General features: G+C 38.1%; 1 protein-coding gene across 1 annotated transcript; it reads right to left on the minus strand.

The window, feature by feature from the left end:
* Positions 1 to 5,543: 5,543 nt before the first annotated feature.
* Positions 5,544 to 17,651, minus strand: LOC308500906 (nuclear pore complex protein Nup153-like; the record flags this gene model as incomplete). Its single annotated transcript, XM_081056419.1, has 4 exons — positions 5,544 to 7,409; positions 8,480 to 8,680; positions 11,914 to 12,001; positions 17,607 to 17,651. The coding sequence occupies 4 exons, from the start codon at positions 17,649 to 17,651 to the stop codon at positions 6,523 to 6,525; spliced, it is 1,221 nt and encodes a 406-aa protein (XP_080912545.1). The 3' UTR covers positions 5,544 to 6,522.
* Positions 17,652 to 19,862: the final 2,211 nt, after the last annotated feature.

Raw genomic sequence — 19,862 nt, forward strand, 5'->3', positions numbered from 1 at the left:
CACTGCTTAATAAAAAAAACTCCATATAAACAAAACCTTCTATTAACAAGACTCCCAACCTTGGCAGTCAAACTTTTCAGATGAAGGAAATTTATTGAAGAAAACACTGACTTCTTATCAGAATTTTACACGCTGCAGGAGTCAGCTAATGTTGTAATCATGAAAATACTGCATAATGAGGTCTCATGTCTAATGAAAACAAAACCCAGTCTGATTACTTATGACTTACATTTCAAATACAACTCTTGGAAAACTAAAGGTAACGTTCTTGCTGAAGTAGAAAAACTGCTTCCAACAGTTAACTATGCTAAACTTGAACCAAAATGTTCATTGTACCACATGGCAAATGACTCCAACATCGTGGATATGGATAACCTCAGGGCACCCATGCTGGGTTTTCATAACGTGCCGTGTTATTTCTAAAAGTTGACATACTTATAACTAAAGGGAATCAAAGCACAAAATGCATGTGTGTGTTTTTTATTTGGTAAAAGTACCTGCAGCACTAGGTGTGGCTGTAGCTCCAAAATTGAAGCTAGAACTTGCATTGTTATTGCTGTCGCCTCCTGCACCAGGCCCAGATGAGGTAACAGCTGCTCCCTTCCTGGAGGTGGCTGCCGATTTGCTCTCTGGAGAGAAGAGCAATAACTGAGATGTTATGGATGCTGATGAAGCACCAAAGGCCGACCTGCTCACAGTGCTGGCCTGTGCGAACCCAGGTGCAGCCACAGCTGCCCTGGAGGAGGACGTGGAACTGCCAAATAGGCAGCCAGGAGCTGAAGTGGCTGGGGGACCTGAGTCAGTGAAACTCTTGCTCAAGAAATTTAACTCGGGCTTTGCAGATCCTTGATCTTGACGAGAGAAATTAAGAAATGAACAAAAATCTTTAAGAAGGAATCGTAAGAGACAGCATTTTTTCCCATACTACAATCTAAGAATTCATAGAAAACAATTGTTTTCAACACAGATTCGTCAAATGGGCATCCATTCTATGAAATGTGGGTGTAATCACATACATCCATCTCTTCGTTTATGGCTTGCGGATTTTCTGTCTTACACAGGAAAACCTTCATCCGTCAGATTAATAAAAATAAACATACGTCTTAAAGGGAAACCTAACAAAATTCAAAGAATAAAATTGTACATGAGACATACAAACCCGAGAACGGATACAAACCACATCACTACTACACACTCACGGGAATCAGGAGCTGTTCCTGAGCCAAATGCAGGCTGACCAGGCTGTAGTCCTAACACAGGAGGGTGGCCACCGCTTGATGCTCTCCCAGTAGCAGGTGGTATGGGCTGAGTACCAGTAGAAAATCCTGTTCCAGATGACGGAAATCCAAAGCCTGGAGGATTCGGCTGGCTGGCACCTTGATTTTGTCCAACCATTGGGGTCTGGTTCACACCAAATGATGGACTCATAAGTGGTGCTGAAGCTCCAGGGTTCACGATAAACGAGACCCCTAGAGGCCCAAAGAAACACTTAAATCACCACGACAGTTAAATTGAGATAAATAATTCTCAAGAAATCTCCATAAACTCAGAATCAAATTTTAAGCTTCATTTCAGACTCTTAGCTAGTGGAATAAATGCCACCAGCTTTGAATGATGATTCTAGGAATTGTAGGGATACAATTCTCTCTACCACTGCTTAATAAAAAAAACTCCATATAAACAAAACCTTCTATTAACAAGACTCCCAACCTTGGCAGTCAAACTTTTCAGATGAAGGAAATTTATTGAAGAAAACACTGACTTCTTATCAGAATTTTACACGCTGCAGGAGTCAGCTAATGTTGTAATCATGAAAATACTGCATAATGAGGTCTCATGTCTAATGAAAACAAAACCCAGTCTGATTACTTATGACTTACATTTCAAATACAACTCTTGGAAAACTAAAGGTAACGTTCTTGCTGAAGTAGAAAAACTGCTTCCAACAGTTAACTATGCTAAACTTGAACCAAAATGTTCATTGTACCACATGGCAAATGACTCCAACATCGTGGGTATGGATGACCTCAGGGCACCCATGCTGGGTTTTCATAACTTGCCGTGTTATTTCTAAAAGTTGACATACTTATAACTAAAGGGAATCAAAGCACAAAATGCATGTGTGTGTTTTTTATTTGGTAAAAGTACCTGCAGCACTAGGTGTGGCTGTAGCTCCAAAGTTGAAGCTAGAACTTGCATTGTTATTGCTGTCGCCTCCTGCACCAGGCCCAGATGAGGTAATAGCTGCTCCCTTCCTGGAGGTGGCTGCCGATTTGCTCTCTGGAGAGAAGAGCAATAACTGAGATGTTATGGATGCTGATGAAGCACCAAAGGCCGAGCTGCTCACAGTGCTGGCCTGTGCGAACCCAGGTGCAGCCACAGCTGCCCTGGAGGAGGACGTGGACCTGCCAAATAGGCAGCCAGGAGCTGAAGTGGCTGGGGGACCTGAGTCAGTGAAACTCTTGCTCAAGAAATTTAAATCGGGCTTTGCAGATCCTTGATCTTGACGAGAGAAATTAAGAAATGAACAAAAATCTTTAAGAAGGAATCGTAAGAGACAGCATTTTTTCCCATACTACAATCTAAGAATTCATAGAAAACAATTGTTTTCAACACAGATTCGTCAAACGGGCATCCATTCTAATAAATATGGGTGTAATCACATACATCCATCTCTTCGTTTATGGCTTGTGGATTTTCTGTCTTACACAAGAAAACCTTCATCCGTCAGATTAATAAAATTAAACATACGTCTTAAAGGGAAACCTAACAAAATTCAAAGAATAAAATTGTACATGAGACATACAAACCCGAGAACGGATACAAACCACATCACTACTACACACTCACGGGAATCAGGAGCTGTTCCTGAGCCAAATGCAGGCTGACCAGGCTGTAGTCCTAACACAGGAGGGTGGCCACCGCTTGATGCTCTCCCAGTAGCAGGTGGTATGGGCTGAGTACCAGTAGAAAATCCTGTTCCAGATGACGGAAATCCAAAGCCTGGGGGATTCGGCTGGCTGGCACCTTGACATTGTCCAACCATTGGGGTCTGGTTCACACCAAATGATGGACTCATAAGTGGTGCTGAAGCTCCAGGGTCCATGATAAACGAGACCCCTAGAGGCCCAAAGAAACACTTAAATCACCACTACAGTTAAATTGAGATAAATAATTCTCAAGAAATCTCCATAAACTCAGAATCAAATTTCAAGCTTCATTTCAGATTCTTAGCTAGTGGAATAAATGCCACCAGCTTTGAATGATGATTCTAGGAATTGTAGGGATACAATTCTCTCTACCACTGCTTAATAAAAAAAACTCCATATAAACAAAACCTTCTATTAACAAGACTCCCAACCTTGGCAGTCAAACTTTTCAGATGAAGGAAATTTATTGAAGAAAACACTGACTTCTTATCAGAATTTTACACGCTGCAGGAGTCAGCTAATGTTGTAATCATGAAAATACTGCATAATGAGGTCTCATGTCTAATGAAAACAAAACGCAGTCTGATTACTTATGACTTACATTTCAAATACAACTCTTGGAAAACTAAAGGTAACGTTCTTGCTGAAGTAGAAAAACTGCTTCCAACAGTTAACTATGCTAAACTTGAACCAAAATGTTCATTGTACCACATGGCAAATGACTCCAACATCGTGGGTATGGATGACCTCAGGGCACCCATGCTGGGTTTTCATAACTTGCCGTGTTATTTCTAAAAGTTGACATACTTATAACTAAAGGGAATCAAAGCACAAAATGCATGTGTGTGTTTTTTATTTGGTAAAAGTACCTGCAGCACTAGGTGTGGCTGTAGCTCCAAAGTTGAAGCTAGAACTTGCATTGTTATTGCTGTCGCCTCCTGCACCAGGCCCAGATGAGGTAACAGCTGCTCCCTTCCTGGAGGTGGCTGCCGATTTGCTCTCTGGAGAGAAGAGCAATAACTGAGATGTTATGGATGCTGATGAAGCACCAAAGGCCGAGCTGCTCACAGTGCTGGCCTGTGCGAACCCAGGTGCAGCCACAGCTGCCCTGGAGGAGGACGTGGAACTGCCAAATAGGCAGCCAGGAGCTGAAGTAGCTGGGGGACCTGAGTCAGTGAAACTCTTGCTCAAGAAATTTAAATCGGGCTTTGCAGATCCTTGATCTGGACGACAGAAATTAAGAAATTAACAAAAATCTTTAAGAAGGAATCATAAGAGACAGCATTTTTTCCTACACTACAATCTAAGAATTCATAGAAAACAATTGTTTTCAAGACAGATTCATCAAATGGGCATCCATTCTATTAAATGTGGGTGTAATCACATACATCCATCTCTTCGTTTATGGCTTGTGGATTTTCTGTCTTACACAGGAAAACCTTCATCCGTCAGATTAATAAAAATATACGTATGTCTTAAATGGAAACCTAACAAAATTCAAAGAATAAAATTGTACATGAGACATACAAACCCGAGTACGGATACAAACCACATCACTACTACACACTCATGGGAATTAGGAGCTGTGTTTGGATACAAGATCACATAGTGTCCGATGGTTTTTCTTTACTGAATTTAATTTTGCATTTTCTACCGCCAGGTTTATGACTTCAACTGGTCCAAAACTGAGCCGATTTACTCTGCAGCCATCATTGACTAGTGCATGCTTTGTGCAATAATTTATAAGTCTATCGCATTGCAAATGAAATTCTTAATATTTGTGCATTTGTTTCCTCTACAGTTAATGTGACTGGACCGTTTTAATTAGTGTAGCTTTATATTAGGGTTTGCTACTTACTAAGGCAAACCTGTCTGTGGGACTGCCTGTCTCCCCAAGATATTTTTGTGTATTTACCCTTCCATATGAATTTTAGAAGTGGCTCTGCTTGCCAAGGTCCATAAAAATCCTTCTAAGAACCAAAATTATATTGGGAGGGGCACTGAGGGGAGAGGAATGTTCTCTCTCAGGAACTAGTGTTAAATATGTCCTTTATGTTACCATGTAACAGGCTCTATAGTTATTACAAAATATCAATGAGTAGTGTTCGAAAATACAAATGGGAATTGTTGCCTAACTCTACTGCTGATTTGCAGGAAGGCTACTGATTGTTATATGATGATCATGTATCCATCTGCCTACTTGAAGACTTTTTAAAAAGCTCTTCCAATGATGTCTCAAGTACAGTACTGTGTGGAGACAGGGCTGGTCACATTACGGGTGGGTCACATGGCATGACTGACAGAAAATGGAACACGCTGGCTCACTCTAAGGTCACTATATGGGAGGCGAAGAGCATCTGTTACAATGGAAACAGCATAGAGAGACCGTGATTAAATTTGCTCAGACCCTACCTCACTTTTGTTCCTTTCAAAATAGTAGAGTTTTTATTTTCTTTCAAGGGTGTTTCAAAATATCCAAGTAAGAGTTTAATAGACAAAAACTACTGCTCCCTATTTGCTAAATTCTCATGAGTCTTTTTTCAGGTTTACTTTTCATTTTGGTGTCAATTTATTATTCAAAAGTGTTCAACTTCTTTTTCTTTGTTTGTCTGACAACATCTATATGTTGTCTTTCCTTAGGATTGATAAAATTTGACTAGTGACAGAATTCGAGGTTCAAGACATTTTCAATTGAGGACCTGCTCTACTGCTTTTAGCATTTGATGTGACAAACTATAAGTCAGAATGTAATCTAATCACTGTTCATGTGTGGACAATAGCTCTTCTCTCTCTGAAAATCTTCGATTTTGGCTTTGGTGCCCTAAAATTTCAGTGATCTTTAGCAATGTCTGCACTACTTCTATGTTTAAGACCAATGTCTTTCTGTATCTCTAGGAAATGTTCTGCTGTCCCTTTGTGACATTTCCTCCAAGTGCTCTCACCTTCTAAACACTCTTAGCCCACTGCGACGTGTGCATCTAGCTTAGATCAACCTCTGTACTTTTGCACTGTGTTCTGCAAAAGTCCTGTTCACTAATCTGATCACCAGCTATGTGTTTTCTGCTACATGGTCCACAGACAGCTTTTGTTTCAGCAACCAGGTTTTGAACTTTCAAATGTGCTATTTCATTTTTCCTTCTGGATTTCAGTTTTCATAACCACCTCCAATTCTCAGGGATTAAGTATTATTTGTTGTCTAAATTCCTTAAATGTCTGATGACTACTGTTTATCTCTATTTGTGAATGTCGTCCTCTACGTAAAAATTCATTGTTAGCAAATATTTCATGAACTTTAGAAAGAAGTCTTCTTTTCCCGAATGATATATGCCAATTCTTATAATAAACGCCCGAACAAAAGGGAGTAGGACATGGACAAAAGCCCAATATTATGGAGTTCCATGAGCGCCGTGTTTCTCAGAAACAGATCTGGAGAAAACTTCCTCAAAATCATGGGGATTTGGAACTGTTAAAACCAAAAATCCCAGGCTTCCAGAAACTTTTGGGACAGGTTTCTCTCTTTTATGTTCAGTGTAAACCAATCCTTGATTTGCTGCATTTGTCGAGATAGCAAAGACGCCTTGTAAAAAAATGTTTAATACTTACCAGCGGTAGCAGTGGTTTGAGATCCAAGAGAATAAATGTCCTTTGTTTGCTGTTCAAATTCCTTCTCTGGTGGTTTTTCCACATTGAAACTCAAGATCGACTTTGAAGAACTCCTACCTTTGCTTTGCTTAGAATTCCCAAAGGAAATCACTGGTTGACACTTGGGTTCTTCTTTGTCAGTCTTCTTCTGAAACATTGGAGAAGTAGGAGTGACAGGGTCTGGCGGTTTCTTTCCTGTAGTTCCACAAAAAAACAATGAGGCTGAAGGCACTGTGGCCATATTGCCAAAAGTGAACCGTATTTTGGTAGGAGCCCTTTCTTCTTTTATTTCTTCTGATGCCTTACATGTGAAAGGAGCCACTGAGGCACCCTTGGTTTCTGTGGTTCCAAAGTTGAAGCTGCCCTCATCCTCAGAGGTCACTACGGAGCAGGTAGCAGCAGGGGTGGGGTTAATAACTCCTGTACCAAAGCTAAAGCCTACAGATGAAGCTTTGGGTCCTTCCTCCTTCTTTTCTTGCTGCCCAAGATTAGACACCCCAAACTGAAATGGAGCTAAAGGAGATGGATGGCTTAAACCAGAAGAAAGTCCAAACTGAAAATTATTATTCTTACTGTCCCTTTTAACTTCTTCACGTTTAGAATCAGATGGAACTCCATATTTACAGTCTTCGGATGGTTTAGATAAATTAAAGCCTTTACTCATAAGGTTCGAAGACCCAAAATATGATGACAGATCTATCTTCAAGCCTCCCTGACCTCCGAATTGAGCATTTCCAAAACTTTTTAAAGTCTGCGAAGGCGCAGATGAGGACGAAGAGATACCAAATTTCAATGATGGGGCTGCTGGGTTCAAGGATGAGGAAGATGTCCCAAATCATTCAAAAATACGAAAGACATTGAATTAATGTTATCCTCTCAAACAAAATGTTAAACCTTACAAACCAAAGGGGCAGAGGAATAACTTTGAAAAGGCCTACTTTCAGGAATATTAGCAGTGGCAGAAAACATAAACTAAATTGCCCAGGAATCATTAAAATCTTCACGATATTCATCCTTAGCTCTGCTAACTTGTGTGTAAATAAAGACAAATGACAGCCAAGTTTTCTAAGCCCTCATCTTCAGAATTCCCCCTTTAATGATAAAAAACCCTCGTTTCTTATCCTAAGAAACTTAATTGAAAGATGGCATCAGATTCTCAGGAGCTAATGACTATCCACCTGGTCTCTAAAATACCTTAGGTGATATTACACAGACAGCTAAGAGCACAGGTGCCAAAGACAATAATTAGTTATCACCTCTGCCTCAAAGGGACATGTTTAAATGCATGGCAATTACTGTGCTACAGGTACGGAATATGGGAACAGGTCAGGAGTTAACAGCTCCAGAAGGAACTACAGGGGGCCAAGAAGCAGTGCTCTTCTGAAAGCTTGTGTCTAAATTTTGACCAGAGTGTGTCTCATATGAAATATGAGAAAATTGATACAGGAATATAAAGACTTGATATTCTAGCCTCCTGATCGTGTACCATAATAAAATAGTAAGAAAATTATTATTATGGGACGTACTCTGGGAAATTAAAGCTCAAGTCTAGGTTACTTACAATAAGATTCTAGGGATTTAAATTCCAGTCCCATAAAAGCCAGGATATTCATCTAGATGCCAAAGGCCGATAACAGTTAAAATCAAAACCTCAAACTCTCCAGACTCAGTAACACAAGACACAATAGTTCTTTACCCAGCTGCAGAAAAGATACCTCACTGCTGAACACCAAACAATGGAATTTCAGAGGTAAATATGAACTAAAAGTCCAGGACACTATCTCATTTTACATGCATTTCAATAGAGAATGAATAGTTTTAAAAAATTATTAAAATCATTAAACTAAAGCTGTTTGCAAACATGTCAGTTAAAATGGTAAACAAGGAGGCTGTTTACCAACTCCTACCTTTAAATGCAGAATGTGTGCCTGGCTTTGAACTTTCACAGGCTGCACATTGGATAGCATCTGCTTTAGTCTGCACTAGGCACACTTCACAGTCCCCGCTTCCCTCGGGTTTCTTGAACTTATCCAATCCGAGGCAGCCTCCAGAGGACTGTGACTCAGGGAGAGTGCCGCTACTTGAATTTGAGGCAGGTACCGAATGGGCTACGAAACAGCGGGAAAACACAGGAAAAGTCTTATTTACATTATGTCAACAGCTGACTGACACCAGTAATGCTAAATGTTCAATTTTTTTGGAGCTATTCTAGCTCAAGCTCTGCTTATTTCATGAAAGAACCTTTTTATTGAAACCTCTGGTTGGTCACTTAAATCCATCTTTCCAAGAAGCAAATGGTGCCATGATTTTCCTGTGTGGTTATTCCTTTAAAAAATTATTCCCTTAAAAAATTGACTGCTCCAAAGTTTTATTGCTGCCACTCCCTGAAGTTAGCAGACCTCAGTTTAAGGCTGTTTTCTCTATTCACTCTGCTCATCTCACATTGTCACTTTTATTCCCATGACATATTTAAATAGTGTGGGCTAACGACTCACGAATCTGTACCTCTAGCCCTGAGAGTCCATTATCAGTATATCCAAAGGCCTCACATGTATCTGAAAGTCAATTTCACAGCTTGAAATCAACATGTCTTCAACTATACCTCATTCTACATCCTCACCCTTATGTGATTTCCTTAGTACCCATCACCAGTATCTTTGCCTGTATCATCGACACAACTTCCTAGTCTGTCTACTGGTCTCCAAATTTTCTCACCTCCAAATCTGTCCTTCATAAAGCTACCAAGTGATTTATCAGAATACAAGTTTGACCATATCTCTCCTCCACTTAAAAAGATGGCTCATCTTTCACAGGATGAATTCAAAGTTCATTAATACAGGTATCACCTTCTTTTGCTTGTGTCTCACAGTTCAATGCCTGATTCAAAGTTTTATCCTCCCCTCAACGCAGAATTAATTTCACTTTCCTGCATGCATCTGGACTTCATTATTATCATTATATTATTATTATTATTATTATTATTATTATTATTATTAGAGGAGTGGTGTCAGTTGAAAAGAAAACATCATTCAGAATGAATATTCTGAAATCTCATTCTCATGGAGAGATCCAGTAGGAATTAGAAATATGGCTTAGCCCTTGTGTTCAGACAGGGGTCTAGACTAAAAACTCAGGAGCTTGTCATTGCAGACATAAAACTACACACATAATTCTCAGGATGCTTATGTCTTTTTTTTTAGTATCCATGTCATCATCTATCTATATACCAAATAACTGTATAATTATGTAAATATTATATTATATAAAAATGATCAAAAAGAACAAGGAGTTTCCAATGAAAAATGCATACAAGAAGGAGGTTAAAGTTATACTGGGCTGATTAACACACAGCCTGTCCTAACATACCATGAAAATCTAGCCCCAAGAATGTCATTTTAACTAAAGAATAGAAAACTTAAGATTATGACGAAATGCTCATTTCAAAACATTTTATATATTCAGGTTGTTCTTAGGCTTATTTTCCCTAGGCATATTAGCAAAATTCCATTTTGTTCTGATTTGAAAAATAAACATGATAATAAACTAGCCTGGGTTTCTTAGTTATGAAGAGGACAATTAGGTAAATGGTATGCCTACTCTATGCCAGGATCACACCAAAATTACAAATAAGTTATAAAAGTATCAACTTCAAGAATCGTCTGTAGACTAGCTGAACAGAACCCCTATAACTAAGGATATAAAGAAGAGGCCACATTGAGACTAATAGAAGGGGCAGAGAGGCGAAATGGGCTGACTCCAAATCCACAGATAGTGGTTGAACACTGGGAGAGACACCTCACTGGAGAAGGTCCTCCCAGAAGATGAAGGTGCCCAAGGCCCTTGCCAGGTTCCAGAGCCCAGGGGTCTTGTGCCAGGAAGAAGAGTTCCCACAAAATCTGGAAGTGAAAACCAGCCAGGACTCTGTCGGCACATCCTGTTGAGATGGTAGGCAGCTGGAAACCCAGAAGCCCTCTTAAAGGGCCAGCACACAGACTCACTCACTTGGTCTCTGGTGGAGGGGTGACAATTTGAGAGGAACCAGAGATGTACAGTGGGAAGACTAAGTAGTGTGGCTTCTGAGTGAAGGCTGGAAGGACGGTAGTTATTACCTCAGTGTGGACCCTGCTTCTCGTGTAGCCTAGAGGAGTGAGCCATCTTTCCTATGTTGAAAACTCATCAAAGGGCTAAATGTCAGGCTGCATTGATCTGGTAGAATCCTTGTCCCACACAGCTAATGCTGCATCATTGAAGGCACTCTCAACAAACGCTATACCACCAGGCCTGCAAAGGATGCTGTCTCAAAGGATGAGCCTTATGAGTTCCAGAAGGTGGCAATAGGCCTAGGGGGTCATGAACCTTTTGCTAAGCTGTCCCAGGCCCTCTATTGGTAGCAGCCAGCCTTGGTTCACGGCGAGGGCTCACCCACATGCCTCTAAGACCAGTATGGGCAGGAGCCAACCACATATAGCTTTGTGAATCCTGATGTCTCGGCCCACTTCCTCGCTCAACACATTCTGTCACTCCAGCTACTTCACACCCCATAAAAAAAATCACTCAATGTCTTCCTGCTACATTCACGTTAATATCCAGTTGTTTAGCACAGCATTCAAGAATTTTTAGAATTGAAAGCTACCTCTCAAACTCTTGACAAACGATTTGCAATTTTCAAACTATGTCATGCTTTTTCTCTTGTTTCTGTACCCTTGCATTTGCTGTTCTCTTCTTCAATAAAATGTTCAAAAATTCTTGACTTAAATAACTCAGCCCAGATGATTCTCCATTTCCTTGACACTAAGCACTTGAAAGGAAACCACTACTATCACAACAAAATCCAATTAATGAATTAATTACCTGATTATTCATTTATTTCCCTCAATTATGTCCATTTCTTGAGTGTACAAATTCTGAACAGAGGCCTATTTGCAGAAGCAAGCATAACCCTGACACATAAAAATGCTTGTGAACTGAACAGTAAAACTAAAGATGAAATCCACTGCAATTATCAGGTAGACAACTCTTGTATTTCTTAGAAAGAGATTTCATTTATAATGATACACTGTCACCTTATTTTGACTAAATAAAGACAACGGGTAAATCTGCTGTTGTCACTATCCCCCTTACAACCAACCTGTAACACCAACATTTAGGGAGCTCAGTATCTCTGAGGTTAATTACTAAAAAGAGTGTCAAAAAGTTGATATTAGCTACTGTTTGCTTTTCTGAGTTAATTTCATTCAAATGAAGGCATTTATAGGAATTCCCAAAGGTTAAAGAATTTGAAATACTAATCAAATATCTTTAACTATTTTTATGTAAAATTTTATGAGAAATTTTTACTCACCTGAACTACTTGTAATTGGTCTTGAAATACTACTAGAGCCAGAATGTTCTGCTGTTTTTGCAACAGGCACCGTAAATGTAAATCCAATCTGTCAAGAGAAAAGTGATCTCTAAGTGTCAAATTAGTTTTAAACAAATCTCAAATATAGAGATTTGTCATTCCAAGCCAAAAATATATTTAATTTCATTTGTTCTAACATTTACAGCTTTTTTTTTCATTTTTTTGTCTTTTATTGTAGCTTTTATTAGTATTTCATCTAAAATAGGAAAATTGGATTGGATAATAGGATTCTTCCAATTCTAACATTGCTTAAATTTGTGAAAATATTTTTTATTAGTATCGGTTGTACAAAACCGCATAATAGTTAGACATTTATACCCCTGGCAAAGTGATAGCCCCTCTCCCCCAATCCAGTACCCCTCTGACATCGTATGTAGCTGTTACAGTTCCACTGACTCACAGTTTTTCATATTTTATAATCTCTAAATTTGGGATGATTCTTATAAAAAATGCTGTGTCATAGCATAATAGACGTGGTTTTAACATCTCAAGTGTTTTCTTAGGCAGTACATATGCCCAATTATGGGTTTCTAAGTGTCATTTTCTAATAAAGAGTATGAGACTTTTGGACAACGTGTAGATGTCAACGTGTAGATGCAGCACAGAAACCACAAAATGAGTGGTGACAGTAAACAAGGAAATAGTGAAAAACAAAGGGTGAGATATGAAATTGACCAACATGCAAATACAGGTGGGGTAAACTGGACACTGACTGATCTCAGTCTTTTCTAAAATATTTATTTCTTTAGTATAAAGAAATAAACACAAAATATGTTTATAAAATCCCAAAATTTTCTAGGTCAAAAGCAATTCAAGAAAAATGTTAACTAAATGCATTGTGATTTAGTTGATTAGGTCCTAACTTAACTGGATCTAGGGCCAAGAGAAAAATGTAACAGCAATTAAAGGGCAGTCTGGGTGGTTGCAGAAATCTGAATATGGACTATATTATTACTATATCATGTTAATTTTTGAGGGTATAGTAACCACGTTGTGCATATGGAAAGGAATGTCCTACTACTTCAGGGATACATGGAAAAGTATTAGGGTATTAAGATGAATGCATCTTAACTTTCAAATGGTATGTGAAAAAATATACGTCTGTCTATGTGTATCTATATGTATATGTATACATATATAAAAGAAAATATATCAACGTTCACTCATTCAAGTTTTCTATACATTATAATTTTTGTTGTTGTTATTGGAGGAAAAGCAATCATATTTGTTACCACAAAGGCATCTTGGATTTAATAAAAATACATTATGCCTTTAAAACCCATATATATGAAATCTTCCTCAGCTACTACTTACATCTGCCTGAGTAGATTGCACAATCAGAGTTGAAATTCTAGATATAAAATGGCCAGTGTTGTTTGAAGAGGTCATTTGTACCTGGTTTTCAAAATCATTAAAAGACATACAAAAACAGCTTTTTAGAAAAAGAATTTTACAATAAAATAGGTCTTAAGCAATTTAATTTTTCCTAAGAAGCCAAAAGCAAATATGTCCTCTTTTAGATTTAAAAATTACTTTTTAACTTCTAAAAATACTGAAGTTACTGCTATGAAATCTGGCTTCCTCTTGGAGAAGGAGCATACACTATTTTAAAGATGGATATTTGTCTAATAGAGTAAAGTAGCATCCATAACTATATGTTCACAAAAAGCAAAACTCTAAAGCATAAAAATTTCACAAGCGAATTAAAGGTATTACTCCTACTTGAGAAATAAAAAGCATACATCTCTTCGAACGAAAAGAAAAGCATCTTCATTGAAAACATTGGAAACAAATTTACAATCTCTACTGTATTGCATGAGAAGTGACCAACAATCCCATTATAATGTATCCCATTATAATGTACAATAAAGAAAAGAAAATATCATTTCAACTTTTGGCCTCTTAGTCTGAAATATTGGTTTGAATTAGTAAAAATTAATCACTGCTTCAAACTTAGTACAAGATTTTATAAATTAAACAATAAGAAAGAACAAAAATCAACTCTATATGTACAATGGTTTGGTATCTTGTTTGTTAATGACTGTGCAGCACTAATCAGTGATGGAGAAGAAGTTATCACAGATGAACTAAATTTTATGGAGGCTGTGGAGAACTGGTGATGGGTAGAGTGATTCTCGGTAATACTGGTATTTGCATTTCCTAGAACACAGTATGTTTTATAATGATATACTTCATCTTTTCTGTCATTCTTCTATCTATACATTTTCTCAGGTAGAATTTATATAGTTAGAGGTAAATTTAGAACATGGAGAATGCAGCACCGTACAGTGTTAATTAACAACGTGCGCTCTTGAATCAAAAAAGCTACACAAGATTTGAACCCCAGCTGTGCCAGTAGCCACCAATGTGACTGCAAACCTAATTGACATGTCTATCTCCTATTTGGTGAAAATGAGGGGAAAAATAATACACCACAATGGTGGTATTAACATGAAATGCAAAGTTACATGGGGTCATGGCATATAAAACAAGCATTTAATAAATGTCATTTCTCATGAGTTTGGTGAACTGCCTTGCTTTTTAACCCAATATAGCAAAGGCCACCCCAAGTCTCAAATCACCCCGATTAAGAATAAAAAAGAATCCCGCCTCTGTTCATGGAGTAATAGATCATATATGTCAATTCCCTGACTTAATTACAAACTCCTCACAAAATATTAAAATAACCATCTGAAACATCAAAGAGTAAACCATAACAAGAAGAACCTGAAGGGGAGAAGACACCTCAAGAAAAGAGAAGCACTGAGTGAGTTTCCTGTTCTCTTTATGAGTTGGGACCACTAAACACTTGAAATTCAGAGATAAAAAACAAATGTGCTGGTTGAGGAATTCGAGCACAGACTAGGTGACCACAGCAGCTGGAAAATGACAGGAGATGCAGGACTGAAGAGCCACGGGAGGGGAACCCCGTTCTGCATGTAAGTGTCCAAATACCTGACAGACCTGTAAACTATACGAATGTAAACCGGACGGACATCAAACAGCCAACTCAGACTAAAGAGTCTCAGCTGCTGCCCACCACAGAGGAGACAGGGTTTGAGTTCACGTAACTTCACTGCCACTAAAACAATCTGAATAACTTCAAATGGATGCAGTTTATCATACATAAACCACACCTCAGTAAGTATACCTCCTCCCAAGAAAGGAAAAATAAAGACACGTTCATATAAAAGAAACCTGAGCACTGAGTGAGTTTCCTGTTCTCTTTATGAGTTGGAACCTTTAAGAGAATCTGTTGTCATAAAACCTGCTATATGAGGTCTTCAGCATGAAGAGAAATGATACCAAATGGAAACTCAGATTTCTGGGGGGAAAAATGGAGAATATGTGACAAAACAATTTAAAAATCCATTATTTTTCACAAAATTCCTTTAAAATATGAAGGTCTGAAAATTAAGTTCACAAAGGGGTTGCAATGATGTTGCTAAACTTTTTTGATATCAGAGGGATTATTCATTATGAATTTATACCAACTGGACAAACAGTTAACTAAGAGTACTATTTGGAAGTGCTGAAAAGGCTGTGTGAAAAAGTTAAACGAAAATGACCTGAACGTGTTGCCAACGATTCATGGCTCTTGTATCACGTGAATTCACCAGCTCATAAGGTACTGTCTGTGAGGGAGTGTTTAGCTAGTAATAAACAACTATATTGGAACACCCTCCCTACTCACCTAACCTGGCCCCCAATGAATTCTTTCTCTACTCAATGATAAAGGAAATGTTGAAAGGAAGACATTTTGATGACATTGAGGATATCAAGGGTAATACGACGACAGCTCTGATGGCCATTCTCGAAAAAGAGTTCCAAAATTGTTTCAAGTGTAGATTAGACGCTGGCATCACTGTATAACATCCCAAGGAGAGCACTTGGAAGGTGATAGTAGTGATATTCAGTAATGAGGTATGTGGCACTTTTTCTAGGATTAGTTCATGAACTTAATTGTCAGAAGCATATAACATAATTGGATAAAGCAAACATTGTAAGCTGTGGGTTTATAGCCTATGTATCTAAATGTAATAAAAATGACAGCATACTCAACAAAATCTTTACAACATTATTGAATAAGTTCCCCAAATTAATTTTCAGAAAACCCTGAGGCCATCTTGGGGTTACCAACTGCTTCCTAATCCCTTCACCTTCCCCTTATCCCCAACCCCCCCCCCGCCCCCGCCCATCTAACAACTCTCGGTTTTGTTGGGTATCCGATGGACATGCGTCCTATTTGGGAGACCACATCAGAGATAATATGGATGCCTGATCATGGCATTGTACACCAGAAGCTAAACATTAATGAATGCCAAGTATAATTTTATATATATAATGTGATGGCTGGGTGTGAGGTCGGAGGGATAATGGATGGGGGGAGGGGGGTTCACAGTGTGAGGGATATAAATGATGAACGTCTAAGTATTACCTTGTCTTGTACACCTGAAACTAAATAAAAAAATTTAAAAAAAGAACCAGGAAATGGTTGGACCAGTAACCCATCATCATTCAGTATCAGTTTCCTTATTTGTAAGGTGCGAGGATCAGACAAGTTTGCGTCTACCATCTTTTTCTGTTTGAATATGCTATAAGGCAAAGAAGACTAAGAACACATATAAACTGTAAACTCTGTAATCTTAAGAATCATCTGGAAAATCAGGACTCTGGCACCAGCCAACAGGACTTAGATAGGGCTTGCAGTCAATGGAATTAAGGTTGAACCCAGTTCTGCCAATTCCTTGCTCTGTTACCTTTAGTAAACTAGTTCTCTCTGAGCCTTAGGTTTCCCATCTTTAAAATGGAAATACGATAGCTACATAGCAGGGTTGTCGTAAGAATTTAATACACATACATAGTATATTTTAAGTGCTACATGCATAGCTGACACAGTGGTCACTCTGTAAATAGTGAAAGTTACTATGATGACAGTAATCTTATGGGTCACAATTAAGTCCTCACTTAACATCTTCTATCGGTTCTTGTGACTTTAAGCGAAACGATGTATAACAAAAATTTTACTGAAACAAGGTATAACAAAACTAATTTTACCACAGGCTAATTGATATTAACAAGAAATAAGTTCCTACAGCATCTCATCAGCGTTATAACGAAATGATGTTGAACGAAATGACATTATTTGAGGACCTGCTGTATATGGTTTTTGGAATAGCTAAGGGCTGGACATAGATTACATCTAAGGAAGATAGTATATGAAGAAGTCTTTGAACCCGAGGAAGCACTAAGAATGACTTTGAAGATAAGAGTGCCTACTGAAAGAAATGATGCAACAAATGTGAGAAGACATTGAGGTGAAGGGCTCTGAGGAGCAAGAGCATTTAATCACTTATTTCTAGCACTTGATACAGGGATAGGTATTTTCAATGATAAAATCTCATCAGCATAGTCTTGTGTCTTGTCCAGCATTTTATCTTCCAGACACAGTCATTCTTTGTATTCAAAAACGATGTTATATTGATGACATAGGTTACTCTTGTTATCCATAATAGATATGGGTGTGTCTGAAAAGACCAACTTAGTCTCAGCAGTTCTTTCTCTGATACCCAAATATGGAGATTGGCTGTATTTTGCAGTTATTCTGAATGCTTACAGTGCCTGTCACTTACTGTTTCTGCAAACATCTGGATTCTTGGCAATCCACCTCGGTCCATCTTCTTACCCTGGTCTCCTCTAGGTCTCAGAGGATTTTAAAGTGTGGAATTCTTTGCAGAATTGCATGTATATGAGCATATGTGCAATTCAAGGGGACTCACAGCAAAGGAATGAGACTCAAAAAAGCCAAAAACTGCTGCTGAAGGTGTCTTGGACTAGGAAAGAATTAAAATGGCTTCACAAGATGAAAAAAGGGCACAACACAAACACAGAGAGGTTGGCTGATACCTATTTGCTTTTGCAGCTTTAATACTTCCACAGCTTCTCCAATGTAATGGCTGAGTCTCTTTAGCAAAGTTTTCATAATTTCAGACTAGCTCTGTGACATAATCCAGGGTCTGGTAGAATGGTCTGGAGAATCTCTTGTGAGTGGATGGGAAAACTTTGCACTTTCTTTATTGTCTCCCTAAAATTGTTTTGTTGTTATTGTTGTTGTTGTTGTTGTGTTTTAGGAAGGCTAAAGTGTAAAAAATAAGGTTTTTAGGGAAATAAATTAAAACTGATTTTGATACCAGCAACCTAAAAGTGTAAAGTAAAAGTGGCAGAATGAGATTTTTAAAAGAAAAGGAAAAGTGCTTGTTTTCCACATTATACTTGCAAAGAGAATCAGTCCTTTGTTTTTGGCTTTGCCTCCAGGCCAGCAGGGGCCAGAGGGCCACACCGCAAGGTGGGTTTTGGCTCCATTCACTCTCTTCCTCCTCCTCCCCTTCCTTCTCCTCCTCTCCCCACCCCCTTCTCTTTCTCCTTTGCTTCCTCCCCCCCCCCCCATTCATCTTTAAGAGGTTCAACCTTTATTATATCACCGGTGTGGATTTAGAATATCTTGAGGAAATGTTGACCACCTTAAATCTAGGATGGGAAAGGAAGTGAATTTTAGTTGAACCTTTGAAAATAGAAAAGTTCTCTTTTAAGAAAGGGAAGGAAACAAATAAATAGAATTTGTTGAGCCTTTGTGAATCCAAAGCTGCTGTTAAGTTTTCTGAGGGAGTCAATAGCCCAGAGTTTATTCACTTACCAAATTATCATAGAACACATGTTAGTTAGATGCTGGACGTAGAGGTTGCTTTCCAGAAACTTACGTTTTAGCTGGGAGGCAGACCTCACATACACCAAACAACTAAGGAAAATAAAGTGTAGTCAGACTTCAAAGATCAAGTGGGCTGGAAGAATGCACAAGATCATCAAGAGACAAATGTCGACTGTCCTTCAATAGGGAAATTGTTAAATGAAAGTGGTACTTTCAAATGATGGAGTACTATTCAACAGCCAAAAGTAATGAAATAAATCTGTATGTCACCGCATAGATAAGTCTCAAAATATCGTTGAATGAATAAAGAATGTTTAGGATTTGTATAAACATTACATCAAATATGTTACAAACACATAAAATTACATAATTTATCGTGGAAAAAAAAATGACAGCATAAGATCCCATGAAAGGCGTGGTAAATCAAACTATAAAGGTGCAAGATTCTTACATTTTGAAAGGAGTGGCACAATATTAACACAAAGTAGAATGGGGAAAAAAGATAAGGACATATATCATAATCAAGAGGAACCACTAAGTAACATCAAGAGATAGAGATAAAAAGTCAACAAGTAATGAAAACAATTAAAAAATGGTTGGCCTTTATCGAACTATGTTAATAACTACATTAAATATAAACATTCAAATTAAAAGGCAGCAATAGATGAAAAGACAAGATTCAACTACATGCTGTCTACAAGAGACTTATTTTAAATCTAAAGACACAGCTTGAAAGTTTATGGATGGAAAAGATAGAACCTGTGTTTAGTAAGCAAAAGAAGGCATATTTTAGTAATAGAATGGCTGGCTATTGATGACCAGATGAAATAGATTTCAAGACAAAAGATATTTTCCTTTTTATTTTTAAAGGGCGTTTACTAATATTAACAGGGCACATCATTGAGGAGCCATACTAGATGTAAAGTGCATGCTGCAATAAAGGCTCCAAAATACGCGAAGGAAAAATTGACATAATAAAGGGGGAAAGACATATGCACCAAATGAAAGTGGACAATTTTAACTCCTATCTCTCAACAATCTTAATAGACTAATGAAACACCAGCCCCTATAAAAACATTCAGCAAGAACACAAAAGATGTAAGAAATACTATCAGTCATCTTATCTGACTTCTAGAGGCCACAATACCCAACAACTGTTAATATACCTTCCTCAAAATTCATC

This window comes from Rhinolophus hipposideros (genome assembly GCF_964194185.1).
Source record: "Rhinolophus hipposideros genome assembly, chromosome: 8".
In the NCBI taxonomy this organism is placed as follows: Eukaryota; Metazoa; Chordata; class Mammalia; order Chiroptera; family Rhinolophidae; genus Rhinolophus; species Rhinolophus hipposideros.